Source organism: Molothrus ater, chromosome 6 (genome assembly GCF_012460135.2).
Source record: "Molothrus ater isolate BHLD 08-10-18 breed brown headed cowbird chromosome 6, BPBGC_Mater_1.1, whole genome shotgun sequence".
Taxonomy (NCBI): domain Eukaryota; kingdom Metazoa; phylum Chordata; class Aves; order Passeriformes; family Icteridae; genus Molothrus; species Molothrus ater.
Window position 1 is genome coordinate 18,397,833 of NC_050483.2, and position 21,400 is coordinate 18,419,232.

The 21,400-nt window shown below is 38.2% G+C and overlaps 1 protein-coding gene across 6 annotated transcripts in view; it reads right to left on the reverse strand.

Moving 5' to 3' along the window:
* Positions 1-1,173: 1,173 nt before the first annotated feature.
* The window catches only part of KMT5B (lysine methyltransferase 5B), a 28,159-nt gene continuing 7,932 nt past the window's right edge, over positions 1,174-21,400 (reverse strand). For 3 of the 6 annotated variants that reach the window (XM_036383805.2, XM_036383806.2, XM_036383807.2), the window contains exons 3-10: positions 20,821-20,968; positions 11,407-11,572; positions 10,120-10,229; positions 8,185-8,351; positions 7,516-7,535; positions 7,221-7,357; positions 5,283-5,479; positions 1,174-3,985 (exon numbers count right to left, since the gene is read on the reverse strand). In XM_036383805.2, coding sequence (XP_036239698.1) covers positions 2,520-3,985; positions 5,283-5,479; positions 7,221-7,357; positions 7,516-7,535; positions 8,185-8,351; positions 10,120-10,229; positions 11,407-11,572; positions 20,821-20,968 — 2,411 coding nt within the window. In that variant the 3' untranslated portion in view covers positions 1,174-2,519. Of the gene's footprint in view, positions 3,986-5,282; positions 5,480-7,220; positions 7,358-7,515; positions 7,536-8,184; positions 8,352-10,119; positions 10,230-11,406; positions 11,573-15,705; positions 15,774-20,820; positions 20,969-21,400 lie in introns of those variants that run through there. The other 3 variants (XM_036383808.2, XM_054515134.1, XM_036383809.2) reach the window with 3 other exon arrangements.

A 21,400-nucleotide genomic window follows, 5' to 3' on the forward strand; every position in this document is an offset into this window, starting at 1 on the left:
TCCAGAGATCCTTATGCTCGGAGTTACTTGTACTCACTTTCACACTAAAGGAAAAGGAAAGCAGCTCTCATTAAGGGGCTGGCTGAACTACGAGTTAGGAGGATCATCCACTCCAGGAAAACAGCTTCTTCCTGTAGGGCAGGATTCACTTACAATTTCTTCTGTTTCATCATCTGCTCTCGTTGGTTGATGCTGGTTTAGCAAGCCCTAACCTCGCTCTCAAGCACACTGATCATAAATAACTACAAGGGTGGGCACTGTTTAGTTGCTGCATGGACCCCCTTTCCCTCACACGTCCAGGTGAATGACATTTCTGCAAACCAAGCCCCCACCCCTACACCCACTGAGGCTGCCAGAGGAGCACTGAGTATGAATCTGCAAGCCGGAGCAGCAGGGCACAGAAGGGCTGCAGGTAAAAGTATGCAGAGACTATGTTCAGCTTTTGCTCATACAGCCAGAAATGCTTGTAGAGCACAGCATCCAGTCACAATGCCTGTGAATTCTAGAAGCAAGAGCTATATTATTATTAACAGTGTAATTTTTTATCAGCGGCTTCCTGGACACTTCTGACTTGAAGGCAAGCCCTTAATAACCCATCTCTCTCTCTCCTTTAACCCATTTTATGACAGTAGAATTAAAGACCCCACAAGACAAGTCACCACAGCTGTGAGCATACTGTCTAAAGGGTCTGGGTAGTCTTCCCTGAACCGAAGGCCGAGGTGTGACAATATGAGCCATGGACTGCACAGAGGGATCCACCCACGTTCTAAAAACATACACACCCTGGCATGACACAAGGCCTTTCCCAAAGACTGACAAAGTTACAAGTATTAGTTTCAATTCCACACTTAATTCTCTCCACTAATGCTTTCACTACTGGGTAACACAGTGGCCGTGTAAATCAAGCTCTTGGTCTTTAGGGCAGAGAGAGTCGGACTTGACATCCTGAGGAGCCAACAGTGGATTCAGCTGACCCAACAGCACCCATTTTAGCATGAAACTTGTGTTTCTACACACAAAAACTCGAAACCTTAATCCACAGTTGAGAAGAAATAGAAATACTACAGACCAAAGCAATACACAGTTATGTCAACACTGATGTTTCAGACCTGTTTGAAAAAAATGGCTTAGAAAGCTGATTCATACATACAAACGATCCATTGTGCCCAGAAGTTTCCTAACATTCTTTTATTAAAAACCAAAGAGCCAAAGATCGCCCTGATGCTCTTCATTGTTATAAAGCAGACTCTGAAGTATTAAGTGAATTATGTATGAGCGAAGAACTCCAACTGATGCAGAGTTTAAAACTAGGTTTACAGTTTCCTATTTTATTGGCATGGATGTATTTCTAAACTTAAAAACCTTTCTGGCAAGTTATCTCAATTTCTTATGACAAAATTTCTCACAACACACAAATATTTACAACATATACATATTTTTTCATTCTTTTACAACTGGTTCTTAAAAGACAAACAATTCTTAGGTTACCACAGAACAAAAGCTGTGACTTAGTTGTTTTTAATTTGATAAAACTATCATAAGTTAAAGTGAATAGATTTTTCTTTAAATTCCTTGTAGCATTTTACAAGTGCAACAGAAAAATATGAAGAACCAATTTAGGATAGCTGCAGTTCATTGGATAAATGTTGCCCGTCGTAATCACATTATTTCACAGCAAATTCTTGAAAAAATAAGCACCAATCATTCTTGCAAAGAACAATTTTATCTAAAAGTATTGAAAAGTGTTAAATACAAGGTGTTTAATTTACGTAACAAGCAATAAATACACCATATCCAAACTTTATTCTGCATACTGCTACCCTTGTACATATAATGTACTAAAAAGTCAGCAAATTGTCAACACCTTTTCATATTTTTTTTCTCTTTTTTTAAAGAAATCAATTTGACTTCCAACCAACGGTTTGCTACTATAACAAAGGCCACAAACAGTACGTCTGGGACAGCATACAGTGTTAAAACTGACAAACTCCAAGGGGGGAAAACCATCTAGCAAATAAATTGGAAAGCTGTAGATCATTGCTGGTGATGTTAACATATACTAGAAAACCTTAATATGCTGCTACTATGATTTTGTAAATTGTTTAGTCAAATATTGTAAGAGCAAACTAACGCTCCTACTGATCAAAAATAATTCTGTAGCCACACTGTATTCTCATTGTCCTGCATGGAAAGATCTGATGCAATTTCGTAACTTTGCTTGAGCCTTTATTTTACAACAGAGCATTACCTCTAACTTGGAATTGCACATAAGAAGGCTATTAAAAAGTACAATAAAAATCTGCACAAATCAGACTTAAGAAGAGTCAGTATGCTGTACACTTTCTACAATATTACGTTGATAGGTGAATAAAGAAGTGCTGCCACTAAGTTTTTCAGAAAGTTCTTTAGTTGAGGAATAATCAAATGGAATTTTTGTTGGGTTTTCTATTATTATTTTTTTTTATTATTTTAAAATTTTTTTTAGAAATGACATCCAGGTCAGTTTAAGACCTATAAGCTTATGCATTGAGCCTTAAAGACTGATCTTCTCTCCTCCTGGAAGAAATATCAATATCTATTGAATCCTTGCCAACAATAAGCCTTAATCTCTTCGCTGGAGGAAGAGGAATAAAGTCATCAAATTCATCATCATAGTCATCTTCCTCTTCATCGTCCTCTTCTGATGAAGATTCATCTGCTGTTTCCTCTTCATAGTGACCATAATCATCTACTTCCATTCTTGACTCCAAAAGGGAGAGAGTTTCACTACAACACACACCATTTTCATGAAGGTCCTCTGGGTATGTGCCTCTGTTTTCATCCTCTCGTTTTAGCTGTATTTTTAATTTCGTTGAACTATTGCCTGATCCTGAGTTAAACCCATTATTTAGCTTTGCTACATATAAATTATTATCTTTTTCATGGTCTTTACTTAATTTTATGCTTATTTTTGAAGAATTCATTCCATCACACTCTTGATCATTTGCCTTGCTGCTGCTATCATGGCGCCTACGAAGAGTCAGTTTAGGGATCCCAGAGCTATTTTCAAGGATAAGTTGTGCATCATACCTTGTGATTCGTCTTTTCTTTTTACTTTTTGCAGTTCTAAAGCTGTCTTTTGCTTTAAAATTGTCAGTTGTTACAGAGCAGCCACCAGATCCAGGGATACAGTCTTTAAACCCAACAGGTGTGTCCACCACGTTATTCCTCTCTTCAAGTTCTGAATGAGAACTAATCAAATCTGGTACTTCATCCTTCATAGGCGTGTTGTGCATAGTATCAGTTTCCTCTGTTTTTGAAGATGGTTTCACAAGCTTTCCTTGTCGAGATTTCTTTTTAGATGTGCCTGCATCACTTTTCTGGCACCGACCCTCTCCTTTATGTGATGGTCCATGAGCCACATCGTTGTCGTTTAACGCACGAGACTGTTGCTCTGCAATGTCTGATTGTGTTCCAGTCAAGTTACTCTTATAGCTATCCAATGTATTTGGTTCAAGCTTTGTGTCAGAGGTCTCCTTCAAACTCATCCTTGTTCTCATCGACCTCCTCGTGATGTACGTGCAGGGTGCACCATCACCCTGCTCATAAGCACCTTTCACAGAATTCAGTTTATGTTCTCTCGCTGCATGCCTCGTTAAGCATCCGCTAGAGACTGCAACTTTGACTGGTCCCTCCAATTCTTTATCCTTTTTAATGGGCAAGTTTTTATACAAAACTACTTTAGGCTCTTTGAGAACTAAATTTCCCATTTCAAGCTTTCGAGAAGCATTCTTTTGCTCTGGCCTTTTGCACTGATTTCTCAACTTTATCTTTGAAAGTAAAGGCTTTGCAGGCTTTTTCAGTCTCTTTGGTACCCTGGAATTATTTATATGAGTTAGTTTAGATGAGGTAGAGTTTGATGATGCTGGAATTCTTGATATAGACTGTCTGGTTAATGTTCTATTTTTGCTGTTCTTTTTTACGCCAATTGAAGATTTTCTGTTAGCTGAAAAAGAAAAAAAAAGTTTTGTTATGACATTACTGTATCCTGAATTTCCCACTCCCAAATACTGCAGTTATTTCATTTATTTGGGGAACCTCAAAATAATCCATGAGACAGGATACAGTATGTAGTCAGGGATGAGACTGCTTAACTTGCAACTCAACACATGAAAGGAATTGCTAAACAGGCCACAAGTACATCAGCATTTCCATATACACTTCCCCTTCTCTACCCCCAGTATACCAAGCTGTGTTTTTACTGAATTTCTTCTACCAATTAAAAAAAACCTATTTGACATTATCCACAGCTTTTGCTGAGTACTATTCCAATAAAATCTGATGGTCAGCATGATCTAATATAATCTCCAGGATTTTTTTCATGGAAAAGGAGGAAAAAACCCCAAATACTTTTATCTAATGTAATGGTTTCAATTTCAGGTGAAACTACAGCATACTGTGGCAAGCAAAGAAGTTCTGTCTGCTCAACAGAGGTGCAACTCTAAATACTGGTAATCAGAGATCTTAAAAAGATTTGGGGACATTTTTTAGGGTTTTTTTCCATTGGTTGGTTGGGTTTTATGTTTTGTTTCTGTGTTTCATTTTTTTAATGTCACAGCAGCAAACAGGAGATGGAACTGCAGTATTTTACATAGCTCCAAACCTGTTTGCCAGTTAAATCAAAGTTTAAATTATTGGTGGAGGTGGGGAAATCAAATAAATCATACTCCCTACTCCATGGAGACAAGTCTTGCAGGAAGATTACAAACAAAAATCCTTTCCAATTTCTTCTGAAATTACTAACTGTGCACTTTCACTGCACAAGAGGTGCCTGAACTATCAATTCTGGATGTGGAAAGTGAAGAGCTGCTCAATTTAACAGATGTCTAAAGGAAACAACTATTTGTTTAGCAATATCTACTAAGAGTATTTATTTAAAAATTCTTTTCCTAAGAATTCAAACTATGTAAGTTTTCTTTCCTAAACCATACTACTGCCTGTGGTAGTTTACTGTATTTTGAAATACAGAAATTATTGGCAGGACTTTAACTGATGTGTTTATAAATATTTCCTTTTGATATTAAAAAAAATAAAACAAAAGAACATACCACCTATTGTTCTTCAAACACTTGTGGAAACCCATGAATTTACTGTTTAAATTGCCTTCAGATTCTTGAATAAATTAGTTTTAGTGACCAGTATGTGAGAAGCATCTCAACACTAAGAGAGGAATTCCATCACTGTGGAAGTTTTCCGTGTTTTTGTGAAGCCTTTAGAGACTCCAAGCTCTTCCCCTTACTTACTTGCATTACCTTTTTCCTGAGTGGTATCTGCATCAGTGTTAGAGCTGACAGACTGGCTGTCTGAATTCTTGCTGCTGTCACCCAGCTTTTTAAGTCTGTTCAATCGTTTGTCTGTTTCTCTCAGTCCATATTTACTGTTAATCACAGGAGTAGGTGCTGGCAATCCCACTCTTGATTTAAAAGCACCAGTTCCACGTCTACAAATAAAAAGAGGACACAAGGTATTAATAAATCTTCATGTAAACTTAGAGCTTGGTTTCATATACAGTAGTTTGGATCCCAAGTGTGTCTGGATCAATGATAGCAATAGCCACAGAACTGGTTAGCATTTTGTGGGCTGTTTTGTCTTCTACCTGTCATCTTGGGTGCCTAAATGTCTCAGCTAGCCAGCAAGAACAGCAGGATTGATCACCTAGGAAGAGTACATGGACATATGCAGAGAGATGCAAATCTTCCTGGTGATGACTTGTGGAGGCTTGAAAGAAATTTTACTGTGCCAAATCTCCTACTGCTCCAAACATACCCACAGATCCTTAGAACCCACCATTTTAACATTGCAAATTAACACTCTTTACAGCATAGTTAAAATGAAGACACTTAAATATTAATTTTTTGTGGTATACAAAGTGACTCTTGCCTCATCAATCTTGAAAACAAGCAAAAAATGAGTCCTTACTAACTCCCCACAGAATAAAATCTTATATATTTGACTGCCTCTGCTACAGCTTTGTAACTGAAAAGCAGATTCCTAAAGTTAGAATTACCCAAACATTAGCTTTAAAAAATAACATTTTCATGTACTTAAAATACAAAAACAACAAGTTAATGAAAATGTTCAGACACATAAAACTAGTTTGTCCTGAAAAATAAAGTATGCTCATATTACAGTGAAATCAATGATCAAAAGCACTTGAGAAAAACCCCACATCACTCCATGTCTCAAGGGAAGAACAATTCTGGTGCCTATTTATTCAACACTTTACAATCTCCAGGACTGAAGTAGCTTTCTACTCGCAGCTCTCGACTGCACCCTTCACTTGGAATGACGTAACATCGCGTGACCTTGGAGGCCCATGCCAGAGCGTTTTCTCTTTAATTTCAAGATTTGTTAGTGACCAAAGTAGCCAATAAAAATGAAAGTAGGATTATTAAACTATTTGTATGCAGGTGCACTAGGCTATTTCTCAATATGAGCAATAATTTGTCCTTTATAGGGTTTTTCTTCCTACAGTTGGATCAAACAGAACAGTGAGTTCTGTGCAGGTCCCCTCGGAACTGAGTGAAGCTCTCTCAGATGATGCTGATCCTCCCTACTCACAGTGAGCAGAAGTTTCAACATGGCAAAAACCAACTATGGAATTCTTTCAACTGATGTGAAGAAACCAGGTTGGGACAGCACGTGTGAAAAACAAATATTGAATGATGAACAAAGAGAAGCAAATACTGTCCAAACCAGTAGACATTTACAAATACACAAACCCCCAAGTTCTAACAACACTGGGCGAAAAACAACTCTGCCCATTCTCAGCAGAAGAGAACTTCAGGTCTGCAAACAAAACATTAATGGAATTTGCTTTATCAAGTGCAAAGAAGAGCAAAAGTTGGGGATCAGTTCACAATGGTCTTGCAGAAGCTGTAACTGCTCTTCTTTCCCATTCTACTTTATTCAGTACAAGTATTTTTGAGAATCTACACCCCTGTTTTGTTCTGCCTCAGTTTGAGCTAATCTCCAGAACAGAGAATCAACAGATTGAGAGAACACAGTTCTCAGGAATCATCACCATTCTGTAACACAGAAAAATCATTATAGCAAACAGGTAGGAAGCAATTATTTTGTGTCCAAAAATCTGAGTATTCATAATAAAGGACGTTCAGTTTCACAAAATAGATCATGAATATGCCCAGTTCTATTTGAAAGCCATTTACATCAATGCATACCTTTCACAGGTGTAACATTCGCAGTATTCATTGTTTTCTCCAAAAAACCCATCTCCGTAGTAACAAGAGATTTCTTCTCCAGGTTCAATATCTCTTAGAGCTTTCACACATGCTGTGTCTCTGCCTGTTGATACGAACTGGAGAAGCAGATGACAGGAAGGGAAAAAAAAGGCTAATCATTAAGGCTGCACAGTATCTGAGTAAGAAATAAAACTAAAACAGTTGGGGAAGAAAAGTTGGAAGGACAAAGAAATAAAAAGTAGGGTACTTTATTTATTTATAATTTCTTGCTTACCTTACAGTTTGGTCTGCAATCTGAAAAAGGTCCAAAAGATAAAGTCAATTAACTGTGGATAAGACCTGAAACATGAATAGTTGTAGATATCTAAAGTAAGGATTCACTTTGACTTCAAAAACTGCAGAATCTCAACTAAATACTGGGAGTTAAGTTAGTACTGCACAAAGCCATACATCAAAAGATTCCTGCTTTTGTATAGCTGCATTTCTGAGCTCTTCCCTATGCCATCACAAATGTCCCGTTTCCCTCCTCTTTAGGGTAAACAGTTTCATCTTAATTCCTACCTGCTCTTCCTTTGGTACACAAATGCAACACAATCAGCTAAGTTTCTGCAAAAGGTTAAAAAGCCATAAGAAGTTCACCTAATAAAGATGTTACTGCTGACTGAGTTCACAAAGAATTCAAGGTAACCCACAATATGCTCCACTAATTTAGCTGCTAGTTCCAAAGTCTCTTTCAAGGAAGATAGCATTGCTTCCTAGAGCCTTCTCTGAGTTTCACAACTGATCAGCTCTGGCTGGGAAAATCCCAGTATGATTCTGTCCTACATTAATATAGTATGCCAGATTCGGACATTTTTCTCCAAGTTCTTCTGCTGTTTGGCTCATATACAACACTTCTGAATTTCTTATGCTCTTCAACAAGCTTCCTATACTTACTACTCACCATGATTGATAAATGCAGCAGGACCAAGCCATAGTTGTGCGCAGTTTTTTCGTGTGGAATACATGACACTGAAGTCATTTTCCCCATGTCTCAGCAGCATGTTTTCTTCCATTTCTGATAGTTCAGCAATACAGCCCACAAGTAATTCTATTTTGTCATTTCGTTTCCTTTAATGTAAAAAGAGTAGCAGTAATAAGACTACATGTGCCAAAATTACAAAACAATTTCATGGAAAGAAAAGTTGTTATAGAATCAATTACATCAAATCTGACGTCAGAAACAATTACGACCATTGTTTCTACAATTTCCTGAGGCTGCTTGCAAGAGTTGATTACTTCAGCTTCTGCAATTGTTAAAACCAAAAGCAAGATCTTTTCATTTGTGTACGCTCCCTCCCCATCACCACTTGAGAAATTTTGACTTCCTCCAGCTGCTCTTGCTTGTGTTTCCTAAACTTCTTCCTGTGACCAGGAAAACCCAGCATAATGAAAATGCTTAGAGCTCCATGGCTTTTTAAATGAGGCCCAGTAGTGACTCTAACAAAGGCAGAAATTCTAGTAAGATGTTTTCCTCACTCATGAGTAGTTCTTCAGCATGAAGTTGGCCCTTGAAATAGAGTGAGGAGGGGGAATGACACCTACAAAAATCAAAAAAACCATGAAGCCTTTGTGTGCAGACAGCCCATGTGCCATGATGACTAGAGCAGTGCAGAGGCACTGAATGCTCAGTCTGGTGGGAGCACAGAGTTTCCATTTTCTTGTGTGGGCATTGTTTCCACTGCTCAGAGTGGCCATTCCACATTACTCTGACAGAGATGACCATGGAGATACTAAAGGTATATGAAGGACACAAACTAAAAGCAAAGCCTTTTAAGTCCAAATTTCTCCTTTGACAGAGAGTGCTGAGAACTCTAATCTCTAGTTTTGATTCTTGACAGGTTTCCAGATATCAGCAGGGTTAAGATGCAGCCCTCCTGTCTTGCTCACTTCTCAGGCTACTCTAGATTTTGAGCATGAAAAGTTAATCTATTTTTAACACACCTACATGCAAAGCTTCTACTGCAAAGAATCAGCCAAGGGATGAACTCAAACAACATCATCAACAACAACAAGAAAACCCAAACAAACATACAAACAAACCCAAAAAACCCCAAAACCCAATCAGTATTTTTTGGGTTGTATCATGATCGTGGAACCCTCAGCTATGGTCATGAAGAGCTGGAGTCCTTAGCGTATTTAAAGGTTCTACAACACGTGGAGGTTGTGTTGCCACCAGCAGGGTGTCCAGCCGCTCAATCCCAGTGTGAACACAACCTCATTTCCTCACCTCAGGTGTGCTGCTATGAATGGGTACTGCCACAAAGCAAAGCTCATACAACTGGTGTCTACATTTAAAATCTGAATTGAGCCAGAATCTGCAGGTGCTGCCACACACATGCTTATAATGAAACTCAGATGTGCCAAAGTGAGATGGGGCACACTAAGATTCCAGCCTTGTGCTTCCAGGAGAGATCTATCTTGCACAATCAAAATATGCAAACAACATTTGTTTAAAAATGGCAAAAAACTAATTTCCCACACAATTATTTGCTGTGTCACAAATCTGCCATAATGTCATATTTCTCATGGAAGTCTAACAACTCTGGAAAAGAGAAAAACAACTATCTGACTGAAAACAAGATTTAAAAAAAAAGTATAATGAACATTATATGCATAAACCCAAACATACAAAGGACTACCTACCTTGCAGAGGCATAGATCCTGTATTAAGTACTTAGCAAAAACAGAGAGAAAATTCACTTTTCAAGTAACAATACAAAACTATCTATTTCACTGGTTGCAGTTTTAATTTTAAATGACACTTGAAAATATATTTTTATAGATTCTTTCAAATAATTGACAGAAAGAGAACACAACAGTAAACTGGATTTCTTACCATTCTTTTGTTGCAACGATTTTGGCTCCATTTTGCTCAGAAGAATACCGATTACAAGGCAGTATCTCAAACCCACTGTCAGTTGCAAACATTCGTAAATAAATAAACACCTGCAATGAAAAAACCCAGTACTTGTCTGTTACCCGAAAAATGAAAGCAGTGAGGAACTCCTTATATAAATAATGAAAGTGAACTGTACAAAAACACACACAAAATGGATACTGGAGCAGGATGCTGTCTGCTGAAATGCATTTCTACGTTTTATAATGTTTCTATACATTTAAGGCATACATATTATGTTGGTCTTATTTCTTCACAGTGACTTGCAGTAATCTTCACACAGGTATTGAGATTATCCGAAAAGTTTAAGAAAATTAAAGATACCTGGACCAAAATTGGTCCAACTAATGAAAATCAATAATTTTTTTCTTAAAATCACTGAATAGCTGCATTCAAGAAATCTGTTCATATCTTTAAGAACGACTGAGACCTAATAATCTCTGGAAATCCATTTTATTATTTGAAGTTCTGAAAAATGATATTACTTCCACAACAAACCTGGATGGTGAATTCAGAGACTGATGAATTTTTTTTAAGTTGAGGTGTGACTGTGTTACTCTAAAAACCACTCTAACAAAGCAGAACTTTTTCTGCTAAATCTTTCTTGCATTACTAGATTTGGTGCATTTTAAAGTAGGCCACATTCTTTTTGGTTGAACCTTGAAACAACAGACTCATTCTTGAAGAAGAATCTTTTTTTGTTAAGTAAGCAGTACTATGATATTTTTTCCTTTAAACTTTGAGAATCAAAAACTGTTATGCACATACGAAATGGATTTGGGGCATGGGAAGTGGAGAAGGAACAACCCTTATGGGTATAGCCCCCTTGATTTAACAAGGCTACTCCCTTTTCCTTTATCTTCCTTTGTCACCCAATTTGATCATCACCCAGTTGTAAGTAAAAAACCCTAAAACAAACCCCAAAAACCCCCCAAAAAACAAAAACCCCAAACAAACCACAATACAAACAAATAATGAAGGGGGAAAAATCCTTCCTTTCTAAACTCTGTTTAATAAGAAGCAATGCAAGTTGACAAGGGAAAAAAAAAGAAGGGTGTGTCTAGTTAGGCTTTAAAAATCAAAGGAAGTTTCTCTTAAAAAAACAGTAAAACAACATAACAGAGCACTTGATTGCTTTACTATTGCTAATAGTATTCTTAAGAAATTTTTACTTTTGCTTTGCCTTTCAACCATCTGAAAAAGCACATTAATTACAAATACACCTACATGTTCCTTGAACAACCTTTCCTGCATTTTGTTCTTGTTAAGAAAATAGTGCCGGGCCCAGTCACCTGACGTCAAGGACTTGAAGGCTTTTTCTAAGTGCTCATCTTTCTTAAAACGTTCAATCACCTCTTTGAGTTCTTCTTGCCTTCCTTTAATAGGTCGAAATCTGAAAGAAAAAAATAAAGCTATGCCAGTCCACCATCAGTCATTCTCAATTCTTTCTCAGTTACAGCACACAGCTCTTTTGCTACACATATAAATATTTAACTCCTTGTATAAAGACACTGACCAACCATTGCCAAACCCAAAGCCTTTTTATACTGATGAATTCACTACATGGGTTTATGTGGACTGCAAACTTAACATGTGCATTCATATAAAATACAGCTCTTAATGACAACACAAGAAGTATCTAGAAATACTAACACATGGCAGATGCTACATCTGTGGAAGATTAAGGTTCCAAAATTCAGTGCAATCGTACATTTTTCCCCCCAAACAGGAAATCTTGGGCATGTAAATATCAAAACAAACACCTGTACATTAGCAGAGAATTCTGCCTTCTTCCCAAAGCTTGAGATTTAAGAAAAGCTACCCTTCGTATCTTCAGTGGGAAAAGTAACAGAAAAAAACCTGCATGACTGCCAGAAGTGGAAGCTCCATTTGTGAGCTGCAAAACCACCAAGAGAAAGCAGCACTTAGATATTTTGCCAAATCCCTATAAATTGCCTTTGACTGAGCACATACCCATATATGCTCTGCTTTAGGGCAGAGGTGGGGTGTGGGTATTCTTAAATACATGCCACACCCCAGGGGACTCTTCATAAAGATAAAAATTTACCAGGATCATGAGAAACAGTTTTCTGCAGCTCTTTTTACAACTGGAATGTTCTGCTTACAGAGCATATGACAGAAGTGCTAAACAAACTAAGAGTTTTGAGCAAACATGTAAGAGTAAGTCCTGTTACTTGTTGCTGGAAGTGCATTACTATGCTGATTTTATTTCCTCTTACTTACCAAATGAAATCTGTATTTCATTACAAAAGTAAACAAGGGGGAAAAGAATTCTTGAAGTTGATGGAAGGAAACCTCAATCAACTTGCTCACTGATACCCTGTTTTTTCAATTGCCATATGAACTGGCTTACTGTCACCTTAGAACGCTGAATGTTACAAGTAACTTATTTTCATATGACTACAGAAGATTTGCCTCTTCCACGCAACTTGTATAAAGGAAACAAAAAAGTGTTACCTCCTTCTTTTGTTTCACTTTGTTTCACTAAAATGCTAAGAGTCTAATCAGAACAAAGTAACAACCATGAGAATTCACTTTCCTTCCTTAGAAGGAAGACGCTGTATTTATGCACGTGATACAATGAAGACAGATCTCCTAAGGGCAGAATCAGTTTCAGCAGGTTTTCAGCGTTCCATGCTACTGCTTTTATAAATATCTCAAATCTCCATCTGAAACACTTCCTTGTGACATAACAACTAAGCACCCTTTTAGACCTTTTTGAATCCAGCAAAATTTGTCAATATAAACCTGTGGGCTTTCAGAGGACATGGTGAGTAAGCAGTTCTGAGCGGACATCAGGTTCAGTTCTCTTCTGGCTGGGACATGACATTGAACAAGACAGCAGGAACCAGTCAAGAAACAGATGCCTGCTTACAACTGTAGAACATACCATGCCACGAAGTTTCAAATCAAGTTCTTTAATAAAGAATATGCTTGTATTGTCATCCCAAAAAGCTAACTACCTAACAAGCTGATGAGACCTTATCATGCAAGAAAACTCCCCTAAAACTAGAGATGACACAATCATTATTTTTGTTCTGCAGCACACCAAAGTCTTCCTCAACTTGCCAGTCACACATACAAGTATCTCTGCTCTCCCAAAACCAGAAAGACTTTGCCCAAATTTGATAGTCATAACTCACAGAGCTTCCTCATGCATGAATAGAATTTAAAATAACGTAGCCTGAACTGAACTGACTAGCTTCAGAACAGGACCTGCACTCACTTTCAATTTCAACCAGAAACAACTTTCCCAGCAAGGAGCCAAATGCACTTACACACCAGAAGTAGAGAGCTCACCAATCTGCACAAACATGTAACAGTATGCTGCTTACACCTCTATCTGCAAATATTACACAAGAGAAAAACCTACAGGATTTCCAGTTAGAATTGGTCTTCAGCTATGTCTGTTCTTGCTGGGCTACATGAATAACTGCCCTCTCTGTTACACTGTATTTCACATGCTGAAATACACAATTTTTTAGCTACGCGACCTGCAGGAGCAAAGATGGGTGGAAAAGCCATCTCATTCAAAATTGCATTAGCACCTGAGACAGCAATGTATGTGCTGATAGACATCATCATACTTATTCATCACCGAGAAGCTTGGTCTAGGCTAGTTAAGAAAGCAGGATCCCAATTGAACCACCAGAGTGAGAAAGAAATACAGATAAAAAAGGAGAGCAGATGCTAAGCTTAACAAGTGTCTCTCAAGACCTAGATAAAAAGAATCAACACCCTCTATTTTCTAGCAATTCAAAGCAAATCTTACAGCCCCAAGTGCTCATATTTTAGGTGTTTCACAACACATTATTCTCAGAGGCTGACTCGATGTCTACCTGCCCAGCTACCTTAGGTAGCTTGGGACTTGGCCCCAGCCCCTGAAGGTCACTGGCGCACCTCCATGGGTCACATTCAGCAGGTGTCCCTATGGATCCTTGTCTCAAGCACCACACTGCTGGTGGAATTAATTTAAGCCATTAGCAGAAACTTTTGTAATGCCATTCCTGCAAGGTAAAATAGTCAGTGTATGCCCAAGACCTTCAAAGGCCAAAAAGATGGCTGGAAACAAGAAAGGGATGAAGGCATTGTAGAACCCCCAAGACAAGACATGGTCAGATGAATGCTGGACTGCATGGCAGACATTTCAAACAGGAACTGGGTTTTTCAAAGAACATGACTCTCTGCACCCAGGGGCTCAACAATTAATACCAAGGATTCTCTGCAGTGCCTCTGTCAAGAAGTTGTTCTTACACAGTGACAAGACAGAGATAATGAGAAAAAATAAACCGGAATCCAAACAAGCAAGAAGTATCCACAAGTGCATGGAAAGATGCTGGAAACCAACATTATGTTTAACATTTCACTCCAAGGGTTCCCAATCAGATGAAACAGAATGACACTGCGCACCCTGAGCCTGAGCTGGAGGGCTCTTCACAGTTCAACAGCACATCTAAGTTGCACTGAGAGCACATGAAGTTTGTAAGCAGATTCAGAATACTACAGTCCAGACTCCTCGTGAAAAGCTTTAGTCTTTCACAGGTGTATCTCCATATATACTTTAAAAGGTACCTTCTCGTTTGAGACACTGAAGAAACCAAGAAACCGTAGAAGTCCAATATTCCTTAAGAATTTGGGTCAGCTGATAGATACTTCATTTCTCCCAGGAGTATAATTAATTGGTTTATTCATTAGCTTTTTGCAGCCAAAATGACAATTGATTTTGAGAAGCAACCTTGTATACTACCATTTGGTGTTACAGGGCTTCCACATTTACTCATGACATTAAAAAAAACCCAAAAACCTACACATCTGCTGGAAGAATCTCTACACTGTTTGAGCTCCCCCATGAAGAGAGCCTGATAACGCCCCACAGCTAAATGTATACATATAAAATGAGCCAAAGAAACTGACTTTTAAGTATCAGTAAAACAAGTGACTAGTTCAAAGAAGAGAGAAAGAGCACAAGGAAACCAGCAGAACAAACCAGCCAACCCAGTCTCTGGAAAAAAAAAGGCAATTAAAATCAGAATTGTTTATCCAGACTCGTGGTTTCCTCCTCTGAACAGTACCCTTATTAAATTCCAACATGGAAAGTGAATAAGACACATTGCTGTTTGAATCTGCTCACAGATACAGACTCCTTGAGCCACCCTACGAGCAGCTTCACAAGTCAGGTCTCACGGGACATGAAGCCTGCTGCAAGACAGTCAGGTGTTAGAAGTGAGCAAAGAATGAAAACCTCAGCTACGACACGATCTTTAAAGAAATAGTATCAGCCCTTCTTCCTGACAACCTGGAGAACAGAAACTTCTCACACTTCTCTAGAAAATACTTTTTTTCCCTAGTCAACAAGATCTGATAAAGCTGTGGCTACTGCAGTTTCAAAATCAGATAGAAGATGATCTCGTCCCAGTTAAGGGCAAACTGACACGGTCTCAACAAGGAAGACGTAGGAAAATGGCTTGGGGAAGCAAAGCTCTTTCTCTCTCAAGTTTCTCTTACCTCAGGAGTACTTAAAGACTCTTGGAACTCCAAGGTATAAAGCCAAAGGTCAGTGAGATGCTTGCCTATAAAGGAAGTTAAAGGAGAGTTTCTGGTAAGTTCAGAAGCACAGTACCTTGCTCAGTCTCAGTCACTGAGAGCAGTGAGTTTGAACAAAAAGGATAAATTGATCCTGCAAGAGATCCAGTATGGAACTCCAAACAGCATATCAGTGCATGTTAAAGAGTTTTACTTCCAAACCTTCTTTCTTAACTTCTGACTAGGGAACATCAAGAAGAGTGAATTTATCAAAACCATATCAACCCATTAGCCTTTTAACAACAGGCACCTTGTCTGGATGGTATTTCTATTTAAGCAACTCTGGAAAACAGCAAGTTTATGTCCACCAGAGTGGACAGTAGTACCAGAGATTGAGCACAAAAGCTGAAACTGCAAGCCTGTTAAGCATTCAAGATAGCAGAACAAGAATTGAAAATCATCTATTTAAAATAAGCATAAACAACTTACTTAATTAACATAGATTTTGGCTTCCTCCCTGCCCAACCCTGTAGTGTGAGTATTTTTTCCTCAGAGCTCATTATACAAGTTATCATCAACTTGTTCAGCATTTATTGCCAGTGTTTTCACACAGAAAAAAACTAATGTTCTTTAAAGGCCAAATTTCAAAACAGCACTTTTAATGAAGAAAGTAATCCACATTACTTAAATTTCTTGAACTGACACTAAATACACACCAGGGTGGTCAAAACTCCAATATAGCTGAGAACAGAAATAAAATTCTCACAATTTAGCAAAGAAGTACTTTAAAAAATAAATATGGGGAAGACAAGAAACCCCCCAAACCAACAACCTAGCACTGTCCTCTAATCCTGTTCTGACACTCCACATGGTAAATTTAATTTAGCAGTTAACATGACCACTGGATGCAAGCCATTCCATGTTTTGAAAATGTAACACTTTTTGTTGAAGCTAAAAGTACAAATAAAAAAAACTATAAAAGTAAGGTGGGTGGGTGTTGGTTTGAAAGGCAAGGCATGGTTGTTTAGGGTGGTTTTTTTGGCTGTGATTTTTTTTAAAATTCAAAACATTCGGGAACATCAAAACAGATGGTTCCAATGTAATCACTGTGTGATTTATATACAATGAAGGAAGACAATCAGGAGCAAGGTAAAGGACTTTACTGAATTAAGCTGTCAGTGAAAATAATCTAGAAAAAATGGAAAAATCAGATTTTATGCAAAAGTCAAAACAGTGTTGTAAAGCACCCAGACACTGAGGTCTGAAGAATGTAAAAGCTTCACTTTGAACCAGGTTACCACCACAAAAGAGTTGTGTACCTCTAATCCAGTATCTCCATAGCACTACAACCCTGAAGCTGAACTGTATGGCCACATAACCTTATTTAGCAGAAGCCACATCACTTTTTCAGCCTCCAGACCTTACTCAAGATGAATACTGAACTCTTCAATTATTCTATTGAAATGAGCTAAAGAACGCAGGGAAGATTGAGCACACGCTCATAAATGCAATGGAACTGCTTTGTGCTTTTTGTCTCACTGCCTAGTGGTGACTCTAAGGGATGAAGAGTGATGTACCCTGTCAAGTTTGGTCACCTAAGTCAGTGACTGCTCTTGAGGCAGTGTTGAGAGAAGCAGCTTCCTGTACATCATCCCCAAGCACTTAACGTTTCCAATGGAAAACAGAGAAATTCTGAAGGCTTGGTCTTTTAGTCCCATGTAATCAGACAAAACCACCCACATCACACACCTGCTTGTAACTTCACTAAGAGCAGCAAACAGACCACAACATATCTGACTTCCTAAACAATTTGCAGATCTGGAGACACATTGGAAGTGCTCTCAGTATCCCCTAGCATGATGCTGGTGCTTTAGGGAACCAGGAGACAACACTGCCTGGTAACAGCAGCAACACGACTGGGAGTCTGGCTTAAGCTTTAAACAGTAACACCTTGGTATGTGAGATAGGATAAAGAGCAGATTAGCCAATAAGGCATGTGACTTCAAGATTCAGCGCTCAGCCTAGGGAAAAGCACCCAAAAATAAGAAATGGTAAGACTGGCAAGAACTCACTTGGCATTTTACAAGTGTCAGTTTTAATCTCTAGTGTTTGTAAACTTTCAACCCAGGAAGTGTAGCTTGCAAAATGAGTTTTGTTTTTTACCAGAACAAACAAAGGCTGATATAACAGGATTTCTACAAGAAGCAACAAAACCTCTTAGAACAGTGATACTTGACAAGAACATACTTTCTAAGACATGGGGTTTCTTTTATTAACTGCTAAGCTGCTATTCTGTTGAGATAAGAGCTACAAAATTGATGAAAGAATGACAATTGAGACTGTAAAAAGGGTTGGAAACTCTGAAAACATCCTGCTTTCTCTGGGAAATCCAAGAGAATGAAAAAAAATACTTTTGGGTAAAGCCACTGAGGACACTTCCAGAGCTACATGTTATGCTGTCCTACAAATCCCAAGTGACAAGAAAACATTTCAGAGGAACACTGGACAATCACATTAGGGGATTCAGTTGTGAGCTTTTAAGAAACAGTCTTCACTTCTTTCAGACATTCCTGACTTGACAGTTTACAGAGCCAACAACCCTGTTTCCAAGATGGTGGGCATTCACAAACTGCAGGACTTTATTTTTATACACTCAGAAAAAACCTCCAAACCAAAACAAAAAAACCCAGCAAGTAACGTAACAGTCATGTTCTTGTCATCATGCTACCATAAGATCATTAACTCAATATAAAGAGGATGGAAAAAAAGGACATTTCAACATCAACCTATATACTTTCCTTTTTTTATGGTTTTTTTTCTTCAATCAATATACTCAGACAAATCAAATTTACAAACTCTTCAACTGGAAGAATTAAGTAGAAAAAGTGCTCACAGAAAAGACACTCATGCATACAAAAGTACAGACCTGGCTTCCAAGGTAAGGGGAAGAACTTCAGTAAGTGATCATCAACCTACAGTGGGCTGCAAAAATACAAACCTCTTACATGTTTCCAACACAGCACAGCAGAACAGTGGCACAGACACTTTCACAGGGCATCTTCAAACAAATCAGAACAAGGGAACAGGAAATCTTTGCTTGCCACCATAACTGGCTGTTGTATTTTCAGCATACCTCCACACACAAACTGTGTAACTGATATGACTCTGTGGCACTGAAGCAGAAGATGCCCAAACATAAGCTGCAAATCTTCAATTCTACTACCTCATAATATTTGGGTACTAGCACCTAGCATTTTGGAAGCAGTAGTTTTTTCACACCTGCTTTCCCCTCTCCTTCCCTCAAAGCCATTAAAACAACAGTATGGAGCTCTAGAAAGTCTACAGTTTACTAGATAGAAAAAGATAATCTAAGCATCAAGCCACAGTAACAAGCATGTGTCATCACTGCACCAAAAAGATAAACAAGAACTATGCTGATGCCTGGACTTTAATTACTAAAACATCAGAAACTTTCTCAATAGGACAATATGATAGAGGCAGAAGGTGTGCATCTGGTAGGAGTTGTAAGCCTCACCTAAGTACTTCCCATAGTGCTCCAAGATTATTAACTACTGTCCTTGAAGTCTGCCTGTAATGTTCTCCAAGTCTGAGAAAGGAAGAAATACACGATGGTCTTTGTGTAGCTTTTTGATTCAAAATAGTAATTAAATAAGTATTTTAGTTGACAACCTACCAACATAAAACAACATCCATGAAAGTAGCTTTTCAACTATTAAACAATGACTACATCATTGCCACAGCAAAAAGCATAAGAACTAACATCCTGTGCAAAACTTGCAGACTATCATTCATGCAAGAGAACAAAAAAAATCCTTTCAGCATATATTCTTAGCTTGATTAACTGATGAAAATACAAAGACACTTCAAACTGAACTGTAAGAATATCTGCCTGGACTGTGCTACTGTAACCAACAGCAGGGAGGGAAGAGTTAAAACTCCAATATCCTTCTTAAAGGTGGATGTTGCACTCTCCAGCAAAAAAGGAAAGATCTCTTAGGGGTAAGTCTTTACTGTTATTAGAACCACACTGTTTCAATTTCATGTGCAGCTGATGCTTTCAGGCTATACCAACAACTATTTATGTCATGTGACAACAGCAATTCATCTAGCAGTCATTTTTGAATCAATCAGTTCATTGCATACATGCAATTTGCTTAACTGATACTGTGTGCATGTGACTGTGCTTCATAGGTATACTGTCCTTTAAAAATAGTCACAGCAACAGTTTGAAGGGCTGAGAGTCTGTTTCCCATGATGTGCTGCCAGGAAACTCCAGCTCTTATTATTGCACAGTAGTAAGCAATACAATTCCTGTCCTTAGAAACTTAAAGTTTATATACAGTTTCTCCATTGAGCTATTAATACAAATCTTGCATGCAGACAAGCTTAAGAAAGATCTACAGAACAGAGTTATCATCAGTGATACATCTGTAGCAGAGGGAGAAGCACAAACAGCTAAACCCTGAGACCACACAGAATGCACAATCAAAGCATTCAGACGGATGTGTAACAGTGCAAAAGTAAGTGCAACTCTGGTAAGCAAGTTTCCAGCTGGCACACTCATTGATCTCATCCATACAGACACATCTGAGTAGCAATTCCTTCAGCAGGGGTCTGCCAGAACTTCAGATCGAGTAGCACCAACACTGAACTGCTCAGGAGCTACATCTTTCTTCCGTTGTTTAAGAGTAAGGAAGGAAAAATAAAGCATCCAGCAGATGGAATAAACACAAAAGTTACCAAACACTGGCTTCTGCCGTTGAATAATTTCAAATGACTACTGGTTTCAAACTTACAATTGGTTAACTGTTTAAGTTAGAAAACGGTGCCTATTATCAGCCTGTTCTACTGCACAAATACATGAGACTAATGGAAAGCCCTATGATGGAGCACTGTGAGACGCTGCATTTGTAGTGCTGAGTTCCAGACCCACATGCAACACCATTTTAAAGGCAGAAGCTACTCGCAAATTTACATTCTTTCACTTTCTTAAAACACGCACAAAATTCCACGGTTTTGCTGATTTACATCAACTAAGAAGATGAATTCTCTTCTAGAAAAATAAAGACAAGTTACCTAGTATTCATTTTGTGTGTCTGAAAACCTAAATAGGGATCAAGAACCAAACTAGTTGCTAGGTCATCATTTTCACAGAGTTCCTTGGCAGACATTCCAGAGGAAGGCACATAACGACTTTGTCCCTCAAATCCTGAAGCACTGCTACCTGCAAATAAGAGAGCACAAATTAGATATCACTTAAGGGATATTATAGAGCCCAGCTACATTTGGGGACAGACAGACACACAGGCTGGAGGCAAAAAATACAGAACAGTTGAGGAAGATGATGAAGTACCTGGAGAAGCAGAATAAAGGACTGTAAAGGACATCTGAATAAAGGACTAATTTGCATTTAATCCTTCATCCCAGACCAATAGCAAAAATAAGAATCCATATTCCTTAAAACCTTTTTTAAGGTTTTAAGGAGCATGACTGCAGAACGGCTATTGATGTGACTTGATTAAAAAATGGGGTTTACTTCTACAAGTGTATTCACTGAAAATTGGGCAAGTACTTCAAATGATGTTATCCACTTCAAATCATACTAGTTGTCACTTAGTGCCAATCATGCATTTTATAGTTATAACAGTTGAAAATT